This window comes from Mastigoproctus giganteus, chromosome 9, assembly GCF_048544385.1.
Source record: "Mastigoproctus giganteus isolate SK-2022 chromosome 9, ASM4854438v1, whole genome shotgun sequence".
Taxonomy (NCBI): domain Eukaryota; kingdom Metazoa; phylum Arthropoda; class Arachnida; order Uropygi; family Thelyphonidae; genus Mastigoproctus; species Mastigoproctus giganteus.
Window position 1 is genome coordinate 181829864 of NC_143583.1, and position 22012 is coordinate 181851875.

Genomic DNA, 22012 nt, shown 5'->3' on the forward strand with positions numbered 1-22012 from the left:
CGGGTCGCGGCGCACGGCTGCACATGCCAGATTGCAACAATATAACCCTGGAACCAAGGTATGGGCGTTAGATCCCAGTGATGCTAATCTGGAAGACCAGCAGCATCACTGGGAGGTCCCCTCACCACGTACAGGTGCCCACGTCGAGGGGGTTGTGCATGCCAGTCCCGAAATCAGCACACACAGAATAGCAATGCAACTGGCTGTTCAATGTTCAACTATTTGGAGAGTGTTGTGAGAACACTAACTCTATCCTTACCATCTGCAACGGGTACAGGTCTTGTCACAAGCAAATTACCCTGCGCGAGTAATGTTCTGCCAGTGGTATTCAGGCAGAAGGTGGACATTTTGAACAATTACTATAAGGTGATGTGAACAGTTAAGTGTCATATACAGACCTTCAAAACTCGGAAACCAAGCATTTCCGGAACTATGTTAATATAAAATATTTTTATTGTCTACATATGAGCAACTCATTCCTGAAGTTATGCTGTGTATTTTTGAGATACCCTGTATAAAAGTCCCCAATGGGTCACTATTTCCAACTGTAGACACCAATGACCTCCAAGCTCTTACTTTATGTTCATATGAATTTCAGGTATTGCTCAAAACATCAAAGGCAGATATTGTGGGGATTTCAGAGACGTGGTGTCACACAGATATAAGGAATGCAGAACTGGAATTTGAGGAGTACAATGTCTACAGAAAGGATAGGAAGGGAGGAGGGGTTATGCTATTAGTTAAGAAATACATAAAATCCAAGGAAGTGAAGCCAGTCGACATTGCTGGACAGTGCAGTGTCGAGTCAGTTTGGTGTGCATAAGCATTGGGAGATCAAAATTGAGAGTAGGAGTGTGCTATAGGCCTAATGACTCTGATGAGTATAATAAGAAACTGTACAGGGAAATAGAGTGGGCCAGTAAATCAGAGAGTCTTATAATGGGGGATTTTAATTTCCCAGATACTGCCTGGAATTTGGGTGTTGGTCACTCACACACTAGCAAGGCTTTTGTGGATTTATTGGATGACTGTTTTCTACGTCAGCATGTTCGGAAGGCAACTAGAGGGAGTAATACACTTGATTTCATTATCAGTAGTGATTCTTCATGCATTAAGAATCTGCAGATAAATGAACGACTAGGTGGCAGTGATCACAGTGTGCTGAAGTGGGATTTACTCAAAGAGATAACTACCATTAGGGGTAAAGGGAAGGGTTATTTCTTTCGTAAAGGCAACTACGATGGACTGAGACAGTATTTAAATTCTATATAGTGGGACCAACTGATAATGTTATCAACATCAAATTCAAAATGGGAAGCATTCAAAGAACTTATCTTGGAAGCTACTAGGCTTTACATACCAACTAAGAAATATTGTTCAAGGTTTAGGCCTAAATGGATGTCAGATGAACTAATGAGACATATGGCAGAGAAGAAAAATGCATGGGATACATACAAATTAACACGTGACACGGAAGCCTATGATAGATACAAGTTGATCTGTAACCAAGTTACAAAGGAGGTTAGGCAGGTGAAGGCAGATTACGAGAAATTTTTGGCAAGGGATGCAAAGAAAAACAACAAAGAGTTCTTTACTTATGTAAACTCTAGAAGGAAAGGGATGAATCAGATTGGTCCACTTCATATCGATGGGTCAACTGTTGATGATCCTGCTCAGATAGCTAACAAACTAAATGAATATTTTGCATCGACATTCACACACGAGGAGTTATTCAGCGAGGGGAATGCCAGAGGAGTATTGAACTCTGGCAGTAAGCTAGAGAATCTTGTAATAACTGAGAGTAAAGTGGAGGAGAAATTGTTGAAGATAAACACAAGAAAGGCACCTAGGGTGGGTGGGATCTATCCAATTATATTAAAGGAGGCAGCAAAGGAAGTAAGCAAACCCTTAGCCATAATTATGAGAGCTTCTTTGGACTCAGGGGAGGTACCCACAGACTGGAGATGTGCAAATGTGACCCCAATTCACAAAGGAGGATCAAAGGCTGACACAAGTAATTATAGACCTCTGAGTTTAATTTTTGTTCCAGGAAAATTAATGGAGGCACTAGTTAAAGAAGTACTGCAGGATCATCTAGACAAGACATCAGTTATAGCTCAGACACAGCACGGTTTTGTTAAGGGAAAGTCTTGCCTGACCAATTTGATTGGATACTATGATGCAGTCACAAAAGAACTGGATGCAGGGAATAACTTTGATATTATATACTTGGATCTTAGAAAGGCTTTTGACACTGTTGCACATGGAAGACTGCTGCACAAATTGGAGCAGTGTGGCACTGGAGGCAAATTGCTGCTATGGATAAAGGGGTTATTGAGGGGGAGAAGACAGAGAGTGGTAATCAATGGACACTGCTCATCGTGGACTAATATTATTAGTGGAGTCCCTCAGGGCTCAGTGTTGGGTCCATTATTGTTTTCTGTATTTATAAATGATATTGATGATGGTATATCATGCTTTAATGTCCAAGTTTGCAGACGATACGAAGGTTGGCAGGGTTGTCAAAGACACTATGATGCTGCAACAGGATCTGAAAAGGTTGAGCAGATGTGCTGAGAGATGGCAAATGAAGGTTAACATTGACAAATGTAAAGTACTACATATGGGAAACAGCAACCCCAGAGCAATGTATCAACTCTGTGGTACTACACTGACAGTGGTAGAGAATGAAAGGGACCTGGGGGTTGTCTGTGCAGGCAGATATGAAGTTCTCTGAGCAGTGCAAATGGGCTGTAAGAGTAGCTCATGGTGTATTGTCAATGATATACAGGAATTTTTCTGTATAAGGCAATGGTCAGGCTGCACTTTGAGTACTGTATACAGGTCTGGAGGCCTCATTTCAAGAAGGATGTAGAGCTGCTGTACAGAGAAGGGCAACAAGATTAGTGAATGGAACAAAGGGGTGCTCGTACGAAGAAAGGCTTAAGTTTTGCAAATTACAGTGTCTGGAGACTAAGTACCAGCGAGGTGATCTGATAGAGGTGTATAAAGCCTTGAATGGTTTGAGAATGCTCAATGCTGATGGGATTCTTCCTCTTGCTCAGAATAATCACCTGAGAGGGCATAAATTCAAATTGAGGAAAGACAGATGTAGGATAGACGTGCGGAAATTTGCCTTTATCTAGCGGATGCTTGGTTGGTGGAACAGACTTCCATCCCTTGTCGTGGAAGTTGATAGCCTAAATAAGTTTAAGGCCCAGCTGGACAGGTATTTCGAACGAACAGAGGAGTGAAGTGGAAGTGGGTTTTTTTTTTTTTTTTTTTGGCTGATGCTGCATAAGCTTGCTTTCTTGCATCAAATGCCTCTACTAATGCTAATGCTAATTGATGATGCCAAGAAAAAAAATATATATAAATAACACACCTAAAGGCAACATAAAAAAAGAAAAACTTAATCTAGAAGCTAAAGTTTTTCAAGATTTATATATTAAAATGCACGACATGAAGAGCATGAAGCAGTTCAGCTGCCATATTTGAAATATATAGTTCAGCTTGGAAAAACAGAAACTAAAATATATTCTTCTAAAATTAAATATATTATTGCAATGAATATTGTACATACCTGATGCAAGAAGAAATATAAATAAAAACAGTTTTTTTGCATATTTCTCATAACATACCTTGCCAAAATGGTGCCACATCAGATATTCCTGAGTCGAAGAGGTCATTCCAGAATTTCTTAAGTACATTGTATTTAACTTCTGGTAACCCCATTCTGTCCAACCAGCAGCAGTAGAAGTACAGTTTATTAGAAAGAGTCCATCCACACAATCTGGATGTTGTAACTATGTTCAAACAAAATATTACAAAAATATAAGATTAGAAATTATGCAAATTCACATATGCATAAGTAAAAGTATGTGATTATTTACAGATATCTGATATGATTCTGGATCACTTCTCCAATTGTGATGTTAACTTTTTTTTTTTTTTTTTTTTTTAGGAAGCATAATACAAGGCACTCAGCTGACCGGGCGGGTAAAGTGCCTGCCTGGCAACCCAAAGGTCGCTGGTTCGATTCCCGCCTCTGGCTTTGATCAAAGTACTGCAAAAACCTTGGGAGGTGCATTATGGCCACAGAAGCCATGCACTAACAACTACCAAAAAAAAAAAAAAGGCACTCATTTTGTGAGAATATTTTAAATTTTTTCCATACGGTCCAATATTCATATAAAGTGCTTTCATTAAATGATATTTTTATAATGCTATATTGTATACATCTCATATGTAAACTAAAAAAAAAAAAAAATCAATTTTGAAAAGTAGTGTATCATTATTTTATACTTCAAAGTTGGGAACAATAATTAATCGCTTTAATATTATTATTATGTTGGGTTTTTTTTTTTTTTTTTTTGAATTAATGAATTAAGGGTACAGCAATACTTACAGCAAATCTTGAAAGGATGTTAGCCCCAGCTCCAACACCAAATCCAATAAAATGCTTCAGTCTAGAAAACAGAAAAAATTGTGATGTATATACAAGGTGGTTACAAGTAAACTGTCACTTTGTAGGCCTGTAAATGGAAAATGACTAATGGCAACAGAGCTGAAAATCAGAACAGATAATACACAATGCAGAAAGGAATGGCATAAAAAAGAAAGTTACATGAAATACCACCACAGGTCAAATGGAGTCATGCGGACTTGAGAGCAGTTTTTCATAGGCTCAGTAAATCTTGGATTATATTACTATTGTATTCCAATATATTAGTATGAATATGATTTAATAATACAAATAAATTTGTATTTATCAGGCTAAATGATGATGATGTAAGGTAGCAAAAGTATTCTGTATCAGCACAGACCCTTCAGTCAATTACAATTTGCCATTTACTAAAAGATAAATTTTCAATTCTGCCTTGAACTCTATCCGACTCTCCTTCAATTACCACTGGGGAGGGCAAAACAGTATTGCAAATGATCAGAAGAAAAAAGCTAATACACCACAAGTAGAGAGAGAGAAAAGAAAAGAAAAAAAAAAAAACAAACACTTCACACATCACCTGTCCATCCCCTCTGATATTTCATTTTGAGATTTTCATACAGGAATGTACATTGTTGGTTACCCTGAGGAGAGTTTTTGCAGAGCAGTTGATGGTTTGTGAGGCAGCAGAGTCTGGCCCGGCAAGGTTTGAAAGCACAAGGCTTAGTGCTACCACGTGGTCCAAAGCAGTTAGGCTTAGAGGTTTGAGGATGAGCATTCCTTTATATTTCAAAACAGTACTTACATTATTTTGCCGTCGACTTCCAGGGATATAGGAGCCATCGAAGCTGTGCACTTTCATATATTTAACTATTAACATCAATTGCATAGGCATGTGAAAACCAAAAAAATTAACACGATGGGACACAGCACATAAAAAAAGGCAACCTATGCCTGAAAGCTATAGATGTATGTTTATTTTAACTTTTTATTTTATCTGTCTTCAATTTTAATAAACCGTTCTAAGTTTTAAGTGTAAAAATGGCTGAACAGTAGGAACTTTGAGAAAATGTAGAAGAAATGCTAATCAAACATTAGAGGAGAGATCTAATAGACTAAGAGATTGAAACGAGATTCTGACCACAAAGATGGACAGAAAACATTGAAGAAAGAGAAGCAAGATTCAAAATGAGAAGTTGGGGAAAAAGGGCTAATCAAATAGAAGTAATGGATGCGAATAATCAACAAGCTGCAATGTAGAAGAGCATGACATAGGAAATATGTGTTATAAATGTGAGCATTGCAATGCAAGACATTAGGGACATGAGTTAAGCACATAGAATAAATACACTAAATGCTATCATGATGGAAAGGTTTCACTTGACCCATTCAGCAATGGCATGTGCATCAATGGGCGTAGAGATTAAATCACCGCCTGGAAATGGTCCATACCGTTTTAGAAAACACGGCAGATTTACCATTTGGTCTCACTGCTTTATCCAAATGAGGCAAATAAGCCAGGATATGGACAACTATATATTTTCGATTCTGCTTCAGCAGAATCGAAAATATATAGCTGAAGCAACAACAAAACGGCTTGAAAAACAATCAAACCAAGTGTGTATGGCCAATTGGACAAGATACTGCGATAAGTTAACCCATTTGCTGAGTCATATAAACTCTCATCATCAAATAACCCAGGCGAATCCAACAATGAATGTGCGCACGACATTTACGGAAGACCCGGACTTAGATAAGAGACGATATAATGCACATACATCCAAAACGGAGGTTGCTGCAATTTGTTGGAGAAGACGGAGAACCATGTGCAAATAGAGACATATGCATATATCCCACAGGTGACTGCTGTAGAATTATATCACCACTAAACAAGAATGGTGAAGACAAGGATCTAGATTAAACTATTTAAGCCATAATCAGAAAGATGGTGTATGTACAACTAGTTAAATTTAAAACTATTATATGCATTGTCTGAGCAAGAGAAAGGATGCCATCAACATTTAGCTTTCTCGATCCATTTAAGGCATCAAAGCAGTGGCATAACTATTCTAATGCAGTCACATTGGGGCCCATGCTTGAAAGGGGCTCATGAAATTTGGAGGACAGATTCATTTCTTGAGACAATTAACGAATTTCATTAATAAATGAGCAATTTTTTTTAATTAAAGGTAACACATTCTTATCACCCCAGTGATTGGCCACCTGAATATTGTTTAAACCGATGCCAGGCATAAATAAATATTAGTAAACAGATAGTCATGAAATATTCCGAAAAACCAGTGTCAAATAAAAATGTTTCAGATAAACACACACAGTTTGATTTTATTCTAGCACTGGTGAATTTATTTTACATTTTTTGTGTGTATGCATACTCTATTGTCAGAGAGCAATATGTTTTGTTTCACAATACACAAATTTGTCACATAGCAGTCTAGCTATGGCCAATGTTGTCATTTTAGCACTAGATTTTGCTTCTTTTTTATATATATATATATATATATATATATATATAAAACAAAAAACTACAAGGACTAGGAATGAGTTATTACTATGCTAATCAGAGACAAATCTAAATTACAGATCCTTCGACCCTGCATATGCCAATGACGTTCTGAAATTGATCAGTGCATTGGGAAGACCCCTCTCATATAATTAGCATTTATCCCATGGTGTTCAAAGAGAGGAATAAACAATGACCAAACAGAGTAAAGCATTTACTTCAATCACTCCAAAGCATTAACAACCCTGCCAACCTTCATATCATCTGCAAACTTGGAAATTAAGAATGATATACCTACATCAATATCATTAATAAATACAGAAAACAACATTGGGCCTAACACCAAACCCTGGGGGACTCCACTAACAACATTAGTCTAAGAAGAACAGTGTCCATTGCTTACCACTTTCTGTCTTCTTGCACTCAACCATCCCTTTATCCATAGCAGCAACCTCACTTAATGCCATACTGTTCTAATTTGTATAGTAGTCTTCCATGTACAACAGTATCAAAAGCTTTCCTAAAATCCAATTATATGATATCAAAATTATTTTTTGCATCCAGTTCCTTTGTGACCACATCATAGTATCCGATCAAATTGGTTGACAAGACTTCCCCCCCCCCAATAAACCCATGCTATGTCTCAATTATTCCCACAGTGTTGTCTAGATGATCCTGCAATGCTTCTTTAACCAGTTACTCCGATGTTTTCCCATGAACAGAAGTTAAACTAACTGTTATGTAATTACTAGTGTCACCCTTTCATTCTATACATTGGAGATACATTTGCACATCTAAAATAAATCTCCAGTCTGTGAGAACCTCCCTGAGTCCAAGGAAGCTCTCATAATTATGGCTAAGGGTTTACTTACTTCCTTTGCTGCCTCTTGTAATATAACTGGCTAGATCCCATCCACCCCAGGTGCTTTTCTTATGTTTAACTTCAACAATTTTTCCTCCACTTTGCTCTCAGTTATTACAAAATCATTTACTACCTGTTAGAATTTAGTAAACTTCTGGCATTCCCCTCCCTGATTATCTCATGAGTAAATGTAGATGCAAAATACTCATTCAGTTTGTCAGCTACCTAAGCAGGATCATCAACAGTTTAACCATCCATATCAAGTGGACCAATATGATTCATCCCCTTCCTTCTGGAGCTTACATAAGAAAAGAACTCTTTGCTGTTTTTCTTTGCATCTTTTGCCAAGGATTTCTCCCAACCTGCCTTTGCCTGTTTAACCTCCTTTGTGACTTCATTACAGACTAGCTTATATCTACCATATGCTTGTGTCACCTGATAGTTTATATGCATTGCATGCATTTTCTTTCTCTGCAACGAGTCTCATTAGTTCCACTAACATCGATTTAGGTCTTAACCTTGAACAATGTTTCAAGTAAAGATTTGGCTTCTTTTTTTTTTTTTTCCTTTTTTTTTTTTTTTTTTTATCTGAAACAAAAAACTCCAAGGACTAGGAATGAGTTACTACTATGCTAACCAGAGACACATCTAAATTACAGATCCTTCGATGCTCGTGTATGTCAATGGTGTTCTAAGACTGATCAGTAAATTGCGAGGAACCCTTCCTGTAGTTAGTGTTTATCCTGTGGTGTTCAAAGAGCAGAACAAACATGACCAGGCAGAGTAAAGCATTTACTTCAATTACTCCAAAGCATGAAGTTTCATTAAATTTATGGTTTTGAGGTTCATTTGCCATTTTTACAACAACATTCTACCTTTGTCTATTGCTTTGTTTTTATACAGCCAACAGAACCTGGACATTGTCGCCGGCCATGAATAATGCAGTTTACCACCCTTTTATATGTCTCTGTTTTGTTTTCATTTGTGGTCTGAAAATCTGTTGCAAAGTTATTTGAAGGAGTAACTTGGAAATGTAAGTGGGAACGAAAAAAAAAAAATTCAGCCAATCACAGAGTTTTCATTTGCTTTATTTGGTGGTGAGCTATAGTGGGCTTGCGAGAGCCAATTGTTATTTTTTTTTTAAAATTTGCAAGCCCAAGTCCAAGTCCAAGTCCAAGTTGAGACGATCATTTTACAAATGAAGCCCTGGATGAAATTATTGAGTATCGAGAGCCGAAACTATGGTGGGGTGAGCGGAGCCCCATCCCCAGCATTTTAATAGCGCAATCGATCAGTTATATATTTTAAAATTCCTTCATTTTTGATTTAATTACAGTTGGACCTCTGTTTAACCAACTTCTTTATAGCGAATTTTTAAAAATTCCTCTTGGTAATTACATTTAAAATAGTTTTCATTGAAATAAGATTTCCATATAATGACGGATTACGAGAGACAACTTTGAATGCATTGTTCTCACCTCTGGTCTTTAGGCAATTAGAAAGCAAGAATTAAGGGTGAAAGGGATTACCGTTTCACAATGTTAGTGGTGTCCCTAAAACCTATGCAGTCATATACCTAGAAGTCGCACTATGTCAGAAGATTAAGAAGATTCCTGACACAGATAATAGCCTCTGGTCAACCTGTGTTATGGTTCTCCTTTACTCCACAAGAGGTCATATGTTTTTCGGAGAAGTGATCGATCAACACCTTCCAGTAAATTTCTCCTGTCTATGTTTACATGGTCACAGTAGCTAAATATCCCATGTGATTCCGACATTTTGCACAATATTCAAAGAACTAGTGACAGTAGCAACGTAGAGAGGAGTGGGGGGGATTGAGGCAACTAAGATATTATATAAACCTTAGGAAGATGAAATATTGGCAGATTTTGAAATTTCATCGAGGCTTTCACTGTGTAGAAAATGTTCTAAAATATAATGGCATGCAGGCAATAATTAAAAAAAAAAAAAAACCTGAATGCATTATATCACCAATCTCCAAAAAAACAGCAAAAATTACGGATGATTGCTAAAGAACTTGATGTGGAAACTATAAAGATCAGCTGTGAGTTGGGGCTACGATGAGCAGCTTGTAGCTTACGGATGGTAATTGGGTTGTTTTTTTTTTTTTATGTAAACCCCAAACACGAGAGGTATTAGAACCAATAGTACTTAGTACCGTGCTTGGATTGGAGGGTGAGAAGAAGAAAGAAGATATTTGTTGACATTGGACTTGAACTTCTGTAGACTGTAATTTTCAGGAAATACGTATGAAGGAAGGTTGTTCCAGAAAACAGCAGTTGAATGAATAAACGAGGAAGATGAAAAGTTGGTTCTGTGCGTTTGAAGTTGGACAGTAAATGGATGTTGGCGGCACATTTTCGGACTGTTTTGAAAGAGAGAGCGGGAATTATAGAAGCCAATTCAGAAGAACAGTGCCCAGAGAAATATCTGTAGAAGAGGCATGCAGCAGAAACAGAATGTCTATGAGACAGTGAGTGGAGAGACTTTGTTAGAGATGAATCATTAATTAACCTAACTGCCCTCTTCTGAATGGAATCAAGAAGCCTGAGAGAAGTTTTGGGGGTTCCACCCCAGATGTGAGAACAATATTCCATGATAGGGGGGATTTGCAATTTGTACAGAGTGAACAGCTGTTTGGAAGAAAAGTAATGCCAAGAGTGAAAGAGAAAAATTTTTTAGATGCAGAGGAAGCAATATTTGTAAATGTGCTTGTGCCAAGAGCAATTAGAAGTCAGGGTAATCCCCAAAAGAGATATATCATTTTGCCTAGAAATTGGAGTGTCACCAAAGATAAGCATAGGAGCAGAAGAATCCTTTTTGCGAGATATAAAACAAGACTGAGTTTTAGAAGGATTGAAAGCAACTAAGTTGTCTTTGCCCCACTGGAGAATTACCTGGAGATCGGCATTTAAGGAATTGGTAGCAGATTTTCAAGAAGTTGAAGCTGATTGAGTGGGGCAAAGTTTCTCAAAATGGAAAGTGGAATGCAATGTGCTATAATCGGCAAAACTATGGATAGGATTGCCAGTCAATGGAAGAAGGTCATTAATATACAAGAGGAAAAGAGTGGGGGAAAGAACTGAACCTTGGGGAGCACCGGCATTAGTGGAGAAGTTAGAAGATAGAGAGCCATCTACCATCACCCATAGTGAGCGATCAGAGAGAAAACTGGATAACCAATTACAAAACACAGTTGGCAAACCATAAGATGGAAGCTTGTTTAGAAGACCTTTATGCCAAACACGATCAAAGCCTTTGAGATGTCAAAAGCAACTGCTTGTGTTTCACCAAACTTTTCCATTGAATTAATCCATAAATTGGTAACATAAGCCAGAATATCACCAGTGGATCGACATTGACGGAATCCATACTGGCGATCGTTGATCAGATGGAAGGTTTCTAGGTAGTTTAAGAGTTGGCGGTTAATTAATTTCTCCATTACTTTAGAAAGAGTAGAAGTAATTGCAATGGGACGATAATTGGATGGGAGGATTTGTCACCCTTTTTAGGAACTGGCTGGATATGAGCAAATTTCTAAGCAGAAGGAAAAACACTTTTGGAATAAGAAAGTGAAAAAAGACGGCAAAGAATAGGAGTAAGTTCAGGAGCACAGGTTTTCAGAACAAGGGGAGAAATACCATTGGGACCTGGAGCTTTCTTAGCATCAAGATTTGTCAAAATCCTTCTGACATTCTTTTGACGGAAGACCACAGGAGGCATTGAATAGAGCGTGTTGGGAATGGTGGGAGGTGTTTTACCAAGATCATTAATACATGAGTTGGAGGAAAACTGGGATGCTAGCAAGTCAGCTTTATCCTTGGCTGAAGTGACAACAGAACCATCTGGTTTGGACAGAGGTGGGAGCAGAGATGGGCAAAAGTTGCAGCCAATAGCTTTGGCAAGAGACCAGAATGCTCGGCTACCATTAGGGCAACAAGCAAGTTTTCTACTCTTAGCCTGTTCAAACTCTAGTTTGGACTGATTAATAACTGCTTTATAATTGTTGCGAGCTTTGGTGTAGGCAGAAAATGAAGCTGAAGAATTAGAAACAAGCCAATTACGATGTGCAACGTTCTTCTCTTGAACAGCCTTAGCACATTTATTGGAAAACCAAGGTTTAGATAAAGGAAGAGATTTTAAAGTGGATTGTGGGATAAAGGATTCCATTCCTGGAAGAATAATTTCACTGACACGATCTGAGCAAACATTGGCATCAGAAGTTTTGAAACAGTAATCCGACCAAGGAAAAGAAGAAAAGAAATCTCGCAGGTCATCCCATTTTGCATTCTTGTAATATTAAACAATACGACGCTGGGAATAGCCATGAGATAGAGGCTCCATTTGAGAAGAGACAATCACCAAGTTGTGATCTGAGGTGCCTAAAGGACCTCTCACTTCAACCATGTACTTAGAAGGGTTGTTTGTGAGAAAAAGATAAAGCATGTTGGCTGTATGGTTAGGATTGCCCAGTATTCTTGTAGGTAAATGAACAATCTGTGCAAGGTCAGTAGTAATTGCAAAAGCCTCAGCATCTCGACCAGCTGGGTCAGTGTGACTAAAAAACGGAAGCTAGCTGGAATTGTGAACATTAAAATCACCAAAGAAAATTACCTCACTGTTAGGAAAGTTGGACTGGAGAAAGTCAAGTTGCAAAGAGAGGAAGTCAAAGAGCTCCAAGTGATTAGTGGAGTTAGCATTAGCATTAGCATTAGTAGAGGCATTTGATGCAAGAAAGCAAGCTTATGCAGCATCAGCCAAAAAAAAAAAAAAAAAAAAGTAACATAAATAAATAAAAATAACCACTTCCACTTCACCCCTCTGTTCGTTCGAAATACCTGTCCAGCTGAGCCTTAAACTTATTTAGGCTATCAACTTCCACAACAAGGGATGGAAGTCTGTTCCACCCACCAACCACCCGCTGGCTAAAGGCAAATTTCCGCACATCTATCCTACATCTGTCTTTCCTCAATTTGAATTTATGCCCTCTCAGGTGATTTTTCTGAGCTAGAGGAAGAATCCCATCAGCATTGAGCATGCTCAAACCATTCAAGGCTTTGTACACCTCTATCAGATCACCCCGCTGGTGCCTAGTTTCCAGACACTGTAATTTGCAAAACTTAAGCCTTTCTTCGTAAGAGAACCCCTTTGTCCCATTCACCAATCTAGTTGCCCTTCTCTGTACTCGTTCCAGCAGCTCTACATCCTTCCTGAAATGAGGCCTCCAGGCCTGTATACAGTACTCTAGGTGTGGCCTGACCATTGCCTTATACAAGGGAATAATCACCTCCTTATCCCTGCTAGAAAAATTCCTCTATATCATTGACAATACACCATGAGCTACTCTTGCAGCTCGTCTGCACTGCTCAGAGAACTTCATATCTGCCTGCACCACCACCCCCAGGTCCCTTTCATTCTCTACCACTGTCAGTGTAGTACCACAGAGTTGATACGTTGCTCTGGGGTTGCTGTTTCCCATATGTAGTACTTTACATTTGTCAATGTTAAACTTCATTTGCCACCTCGAAGCCCATCTGCTCAACCTTTCCAAATCCTGTTGCAGCAGCATAGTGTCAGTAGTGTCCTTGACAACCCTGCCAACCTTCGTATCGTCTGCAAACTTGGACATTAAGCCTGATATACCATCATCAATATCATTTATAAATACAGAAAACAATAAAGGCCCCAATACTGAACCCTGAGGGACTCCACTAATAACATTAGTCCACGATGAGCAGTGTCCATTGATTACCACTCTCTGTCTTCTCCCCCTCAACCACCCCTTTATCCATAGCAGCAACTTGCCTCCAATGCCACACTGCTCCAATTTGTGCAGCAGTCTTCCATGTGCAACAGTATCAAAAGCCTTTCTAAGATCCAAGTATATAATATCAAAGTTATTCCCTGCATCCAGTTCTTTTGTGACTGCATCATAGTATCCAATCAAATTGGTCAGGCAAGACTTCCCCTTAACAAAACCATGCTGTGTCCTAGCTATAACTGAAGTCTTGTCTAGATGATCCTGCAGTGCTTCTTTAACCAGTGCCTCCATTAATTTTCCGGGAACAGAAGTTAAACTCACAGGTCTATAATTACTTGTGTCAGCCTTTGATCCCCCTTTGTGAATTGGGGTCACATTTGCACATCTCCAGTCAATGGGTACCTCCCCTGAGTCCAAGGAAGCTCTCATAATTATGGCTAAGGGTTTGCTTACCTCCTTTGCTGCCTCCTTTAATATAACTGGATAGATCCCATCCACCCCAGGTGCCTTTCTTGTGTTTATCTTCAACAATTTCTCCTCCACTTTGCTCTCAGTTATTACAAGATTCTCTAGCTTACTGCTAGAGTTGAATACACCTCTGGCATTCCCCTCGCTGAATAACTCCTCATGTGTGAATGTCGATGCAAAATATTCATTTAGTTTGTTAGCTACCCGAGCAGGGTCATCAACAGTTGACCCATCGATCTCAAGTGGACCAATCTGATTCATCCCCTTCCTTCTAGAGTTTACATAAGTAAAGAACTCTTTGCTGTTTTTCTTCGCATCCCTTGCCAAGGATCTCTCGTAATCTGCCTTCGCCTGCCTAACCTCCTTTGTAACTTGGTTACAGATCAACTTGTATCTATCATAGGCGTCCGTGTCACGTGTTAATTTGTATGTATCCCATGCATTTTTCTTCTCTGCCATATGCCTCATTAGTTCATCTGACAACCATTTAGGCCTAAACCTTGAACAATATTTCTTAGTTGGTATGTAAAGCCTAGTAGCTTCCACGATAAGTTCTTTGAATGCTTCCCATTTTGAATTTGCTGTTGGCAATATCATCAGTTGATCCCACTGTATAGAATTTAAATACTGTCTCAGTCCATTGTAGTCGCCTTTACGAAAGCAATACCCCTTCCCTTTACCCCTAATGGTAGTTACCTCTTTGAGTAACTCCCACTTCAGCACACTGTGATCACTGCCACCAAGTGGTTCATTTATCTGCAGATTCTTAATGCATGAAGAATCACTACTGATAATCAAATCAAGAGTATTACTCCCTCTAGTTGCCTCCCGAACATGCTGATGTAGAAAACAATCATCCAATAAATCCACAAAAACCTTGCTACTGTGTGAGTGACCAGCCCCCAAATTCCAGTCAATATCTGGGAAATTAAAATCCCCCATTATAAGACTCTCTGATTTACTGGCCCACTCTATTTCTCCGAACAGTTTCTTATTATACTCATCAGAGTCATTAGGCCTATAGCACACTCCTACTCTCAATTTTGATCTCCCAATGCTTATGTCACACCAAACTGACTCGACACTGCACTGTCCAGCGATGTCGACTGGCTTCACTTCCTTGGATTTTATGTGTTTTTTAACTAATAGCATAACCCCTCCTCCCTTCCTATCCTGTCTATCCTTTCTGTAGACATTGTACTCCCCAAATTCCAGTTCTGCATTTCTTATATCTGTGTGACACCACGTCTCTGAAATCCCCACAATATCTGCCTTTGATGTTTTGAGCAATACCTCAAATTCATCAAATTTATTTACTAAACTCCTAGCATTGGTGTACACACAAGTATACATGCACCTGTTCTTTTTCTTAGCTACCCTAACACAACCCATGTGTTTACTTGTACCCCAATGATTCCCAGCAGTCTCTGAAATATCCTGCATCTTATTTTCCAGGCTGCGGCTGATTCCAATAGAAGCAGTGCAAGAATCACTTTCACCTCTGCCAGTGGCTACTGTTAATCTATTAGTCCTTGTATCCCCCCAATCTAGCAGTTTTCCGACCCACCTAACATTGCCTCGATAGCATCAGCAAACATTCTTGCACCCTTTCTATTTAAGTGTATCCCATCCCTGTAGAAGCAGTCTCTCCTGTTAACAAGTACAGACCAGGCTGAAAAAAATTCTACGCCTTGAGCCCTGCACAATCTTTCCAGGGCCGAATTGATTGACAGGGCTCTCATCATATACTCCCTCCTATCGTGTCTGGGCAGAATTGCAGACACTTTCAATTTCAACCCTAATTCACGGCTTTTTTTCATCAGTGACCTGTACTTGTCAAGTAATTCCGCCGGTCTCCTACTCTTAATGTCATTAGTGCCAACGTGTACAACTATATCACCTTTTGTGCCCTTAAAAGATGTTGGGAAGTTGGGAGAACGGTAGAGACGACAGATGAATTTGACACAATGAGGTAGAGAGATTTTAAGCCAGAGAAGATCAAAAAGAGGAGATTCCAAATTACCAAGTCTCTGACAGGGAATATCGGAACAAACATATGCACAAATACCACCTTTGAGGTGAAAGGAATCGTACAGCAAATAATTTGGGCTACTGAGATGAGCAGTAGTTGAATCAATTGAGATTCTGTCAGAAAAAGTACATGGGGTTTGGCAGACTGCAAGTGGAAATAGACATCGTTGAGATTAGAATTCAGACCACGTATATTTGTGAAATGAATTAGGAAGTGTTTGGGAGGTTTAGATCTTTTCGCAGATAAGCTTACTCCATTAGTTTGACAATTCATGGTGTATTCAATAGTAAGAAAAAGTGCATGGGACATGCTGTACGAGTAATGAAATTTTTGGATATGGCGTACATGTGGTAAGAATATACCCAGATCCTTGGCATAAGTCGGCAAAAGTGTGAGCCCATTGTTAAAATATTCACAGCTCACCACTGGCTTTATTGGCAGTGAGGCAGGTGAGCACTAGGGTGCGCAAGTGAGGCATTTGCCACAGGTGCTGCTAGATGCGGTACTGCATATATATGTGTGTTAAGATACAATATGAATTAGGCACCATTACAATGTTTTGCCTCATGCACCACAAACACTAGTGCCAGCTCTGAAAACATTGCTAAGAAATAATGGATTAGAGTTTGCACAGACTTATTGCACTTATACTGACAATGCATCTGTAATGGTTAATATTAACAATGGTGTATAAGAAATTAAAGGCTGAGATTCCCTGTCTGCTTCTTATCAAGTATGTATGTCATTCACTCCAACTAGCAGTGTTCCATGCTGTCGATGAGTGTCTGCCATGAAACAGATTTTCTCATTGTTCTCACACTCACCTGCTCAACAAGCTAAATATAAGAAGCTTTATAGCTTAACAAATGATGGAGTTCATCACATACAGAGGCATGTTATGTCAAAGAATTATGGATGACAAACAAATGTTTGGATAAAAAAGTAGAAGAGAATTTATGATAATAATGTAATTTTTTGAGTAAAGTTTTGGAGCAACTTATCAAAATAACTCTAAAATTACCAAAAAATTCAATCGCAATTCGAGCTCAAGAGAGTTTGAAAGATACATACAATGGAAACTTTCTGTCTGGTGTAAAATTTTTAGCCAAATATGATGACACTATAAAACATGTGTAAAATTTGCCATTTGGCACATCAAAATATCTAAGTTCTAAAATATAAAATGAGTTGATAGAATGTTTGAATTTGCATTTGAAAAAACAATTAATAGAAATAAAAGCCTCTCCTTTATTTTCTGTCATATTATACACAACTCAGGTCATTTAAAAAAAAAACATCAGACGAACATTATAAACCGGAAATAAACCGAGAGGATTAAAAATTGAGAAGTCTTTTCTTGGCTTCATTCATCTAACCAATTAAACTGCTGCAGGTATAATGACGACTATTTGCAACACACTGAAATCAAATGATTTTGATCTTTGTAAATGTTGGGACCAAGGATATGATGGGACGAACACTATGAGTGGGGTTTATTCAGGGGTACAAGCCAGCACATAAAAGAAATGGATCCAAATACATTATATGTTCTTTGGGTGGCTCATCATATCAACTTGGTGAATAATGCAGTTAATGGTATCCCAGATGTATCAAAGTATTTGCAGTTGAATAAAGCATCTATACGTTCATTGGGACTTGCTATCTTCATATTGGGGTGAATCAGAAATTACTTTAAAAAAGTTAAACCCTATACAGTGGGCTGGTTGTCTTTCATCATTAATAGCAATAAAACAACCATATACACATATTCTGAAAGTTTTAAGCAAAATCATTTTGGATACTACAAAAAAAAGAACAAAAAAACAGAAGCAATCAGAATAAAAAAATATATAGAAAATTTTGAATTTGTTGTTATTACTGTAATAATGGAAAAGGTTCTTTCAAATATAAATTTGCCATCGAAATTTCTACAAAGAAAGGATTTAGATAATTCTCAGGCAGCAACACATTTAAAAATGTCTTTTGTCGGAGTAAAACAACCACAAAATGAATTCAAAATTATTTTGAAAGAAGAAACTTTTGTTGCATAAAATGGAGTACTCAAAACTGATTTTAAAAATGAAATAAAACGAATAATAAAAAAATTTTTACAACAAACTTGTAGATTACCAATTTGAAAATTTACATCATTGTTTCCTAATTAGTCTTTTATAGAATAATTGACATTGTAAACAGTTAATTTAAACACATTCAAGGGCATGAAAACTATTTCTAAATTATTTTCATTTTTAACACTGAAAATATTACTGAACATGACACGTTGGCACTACTGATATTAAGAGTAGGAGACTGGCGGAATTACTTAACAAGTACGGGTCATTGTTGAAAAAAGCCATGAATTAGGATTGAATTTGAAAGTGTCTGCAATTCTGCCCAGACATGACAGAAGGTAGCATACGATGAGAGCCTTGTTGAAAAAACAATTTTTTTCAACAAGCCCTGGAATTCAGCCCTGGAAAGATTGTGCAAGGCTCAAGGGGTAGAATTTTTTCAGCCTGGTCTGTACTTGTTAACAGGAGAGACTGCTTCTACAGGGATGGGATACACTTAAACAGAAAGGGAGCAAGAATATTTGCTGATTTATTTATTTATTTATTTCGTATGGCAAAAATGAGGATACATTTGTAGCAGACAATATGCTATCGAGGCAGTGTTAGGTGAGTAGGAAAACTGATAGCTTGAGGAGGGATACAAGTACTAATAGATTAACAGTAGCTGCTGGCAGAGGTGAAAGTGATTCTTACACTGCTTCTATTGGAATGAACAGCAGCCTGGAAAACAAGATGCAGGGTATTTCAGAGACTGCGGGGAGTCACTGAGACACAAGTAAACACATGGATTCTGTTAGGGTAGCTAAGAATAGGAACAGGTGCATGTATACTTGAGTGTACACCAATGTTAGGAGTTGTAAATAAATTTGATGAATTTGAGGTGTTGGTCAAAACGTCTAAGGCAGATACTGTTGGGATATCAGAGACGTGGTGTGTCACACAGATATAAGGAATGCAGAACTGGAATTTGGGGAGTACAGGTGTACAGGTAGGATAGACAGGACAGGAAGGGAGGAGGGTTATGCTATTAGTTAAGAAACACATAAAATCCAATGAGGTGCAGCCAGTCGACATTTCTGGACAATGCAGTGTCGAGTCAGTTTGGTGTGACATAAGCAATGGAAGATCAAAACCGAGAGTACGAGTATGTTATAGGCCTATTCACTCTGATGAGTATAATAAAAAATTTGTACAGGGAAATAGAGTGGGCCAGTAAATCAGAGAGTCATATAATAATGGGGGATTTTAATTTCCTAGATATTGACTGGAATTTGTGGGTTGGTCATTCACACGCTAGCAAGGCTTTTGTGGATTTATTGGATGATTGTTTTCTACATCAGGATGTTCGGGAGGCAACTAGAGGGAGTTGATCTGATTATCAGTAGTGATTCTTCATGCATTAAGAATCTGCAGATAAAGGAACCACTAGGTGGCATTGATCACAGTGTGCTGAAGTGGGATTTACTCAAAGAGGTAACTACCATCAGGAATAAAGGGAAGGGTTTTTGCTTTTGTAAAGGTGACTACGGTAGTTTGAGACAGTATTTAAATTCTATACAGTGGTACCAACTGATGATGCTACCAACAGCAAATTCAAAATGGGAGGCATTTAAAGAATTAATCTTAGAAGCTACTAGGCTTTACATACCAACTAAGAAATACTGTTCAAAGTTTAGGCCTAAATGGATGTCAGATGAACTAATGACACATGTGGCAGAGAAGAAAAATGCATGGGATACATATAAATTAATGGGTAACATGGAAGCCTATGATCGACATAAGCTGGTCTGTAACCAAGTCATAAAGGAGATTAGGCAGACAAAGGCAGATCATGAGAAATCTTTGGTAAAGGATACAAAGAAAAACAGAAAGAGTTCTTTACCTATGTAAACTCTAGATGGAAAGGGATGAATCAGATTGGTCCACTGATGGTTCAACTGTTGATGATCCTGCTCAGGTGGCTAACAAACTAAATGAGTATTTTGCATCTACATTCATACATGGGGAGTTATTCAGGGATGGGAATGCCAGAGGTGAATTAAACTCTAGCAGTGAGCTAGATGATTTTATAATAACTGAGAGGAAAGTGGAGGAGAAATTGTTGAAGATAAACATAAAAAAGCCACTGGGGTGGATGGGATCTGTCCAGTTATATTAAAGGAGGCAGCAAAGGAAGTAAACAAACCCTTAGCCATAATTATGAGAGCTTCCTTGGACTCAGGGGAGGTACCTACGAACTGGAGATTTGCAAATGTGACCCCAATTCACAAAGGAGGATCAAAGGGTGACAAGTAATTATAGAGCTGTTAGTTTAACTTCTGTTCCAGGGATCCTGCAGTGCTTCTTTAACCAGTACCTCCATTAATTTCCCTGGAAATTAATGGAGGCACTGGTTAAAGAAGCACTGCAGGATCATCTAGACAGGACTTCAGTTATAGCTCGGACACAGCATGGTTTTGTTAAGAGGAACTCGTCTGACCAATTTGATTGGATACTATGATGTGGTCACAAAGGAACTGGATGCAGGGAATAACTTTTATATCATATATTTGGATCTTAGAAAGGCTTTTGATACTGTTGCACATGGAAGACTGGTGCACAAATTGGAGCAGTGTGGCATTGGAGGCAAATTGCTGCTATGGTTAAAGGGATGGTTGAGTGGGAGAAGACAGAGGGGTAATCAATGGACACTGCTCTTTGTGGACTAATGTTATTAGTGGAGTCCCTCAGGTTTCAGTGCTGGATCCATTGTTGCTTTCTGTATTTATAAATGATACTGATGATGGTATATCACATTTAATGTCCAAGTTTGCAGACGATAGGAAGGTTGTCAGGGTTGTTAATGACACTAATGACAGTACACTGCTGCAACAGGATCTAGAAAAGTTGAGCAGATGGGCTGAGAGGTGGCAAATGAAGTTTTTTAACATTGACAAATATAAAGTACTACATATGGGAAGCAGTAACCCCAGAGTAACGTATCAAATCTGTGGTACTACACTGACAGTGGTAGAGAATGAAAAGGACCTGGGGGTAATTGTGCAGGCAGATATGAAGTTTTCTGAGCAGTGCAAACAGTCTGCAAGAGTAGCTCATGGTGTCTTGTCAATGATATACAGGAATAGGAATTTTTCTAGCAGAGATAAGGAGGTAATTATCCCGTTGTACAAGGCAATGGTCAAGCCACACCTAGAGTACTGTGAACAGGCCTGGAGGCCTGATTTTAGGAAGGATGTAGAGTTACTAGAATGAGTACAAAGAAGGACAACAAGATTGGTGGGGGGAACAGAGGGGTGCTCTTACCAAGAAAGGCTTAAATTTGGAAAATTGTAGTGGCTGGAGACTATACACCCCAATTAGATCACCTTGCACCTGCAAGGTGATCTAATTTGGGTGTATAAGGACTTGTATGGGTTTAGCAAGCTGAATGTTGATGGGATTCTTCCTTTTGCTTAGAATAATCACCTGAGAGGGCATAAATTCAAATTGAGGAAAGTCAGTTGTAGGATAGATGTGCAGAAATTTGCCTTAAGCCAGCAGGTAGTTGATTGGTGGAACAGACTTCCATATTTTGTTGTGGAAGTTGATAGCCTAAATAATTTTAAGGCTGAGCCGGACAGGTATTTGGAACGAAAGGAGGGGTGAAATGGGACAGATTTTTTTTTTTTTTTTTTTTTTGACTGATGCTGTATAAGCTTGCTTTCTTGCATCGTATGCCTCTACTAATGCTAATGCTAATTATTTTCATTTTTAACACTGAAAATATTACGTATATGACAGACAAAAAAAACCATGCAAAATCCATCTTGTGTACAGAATCAATATTTCAAG

The 22012-nt window shown here is 38.4% G+C and overlaps 1 protein-coding gene across 1 annotated transcript in view; it reads right to left on the reverse strand.

The window, feature by feature from the left end:
* LOC150080926 (protein NDRG3-like) overlaps positions 1-22012 on the reverse strand; it is a 274856-nt gene that overhangs the window by 184064 nt on the left and 68780 nt on the right. The window contains exons 6-7 of the mRNA XM_090380617.1: positions 4409-4469; positions 3642-3806 (exon numbers count right to left, since the gene is read on the reverse strand). Of these exons, the coding sequence (XP_090236743.1) occupies positions 3642-3806; positions 4409-4469 (226 nt within the window). The remainder of the gene's footprint in view (positions 1-3641; positions 3807-4408; positions 4470-22012) is intronic.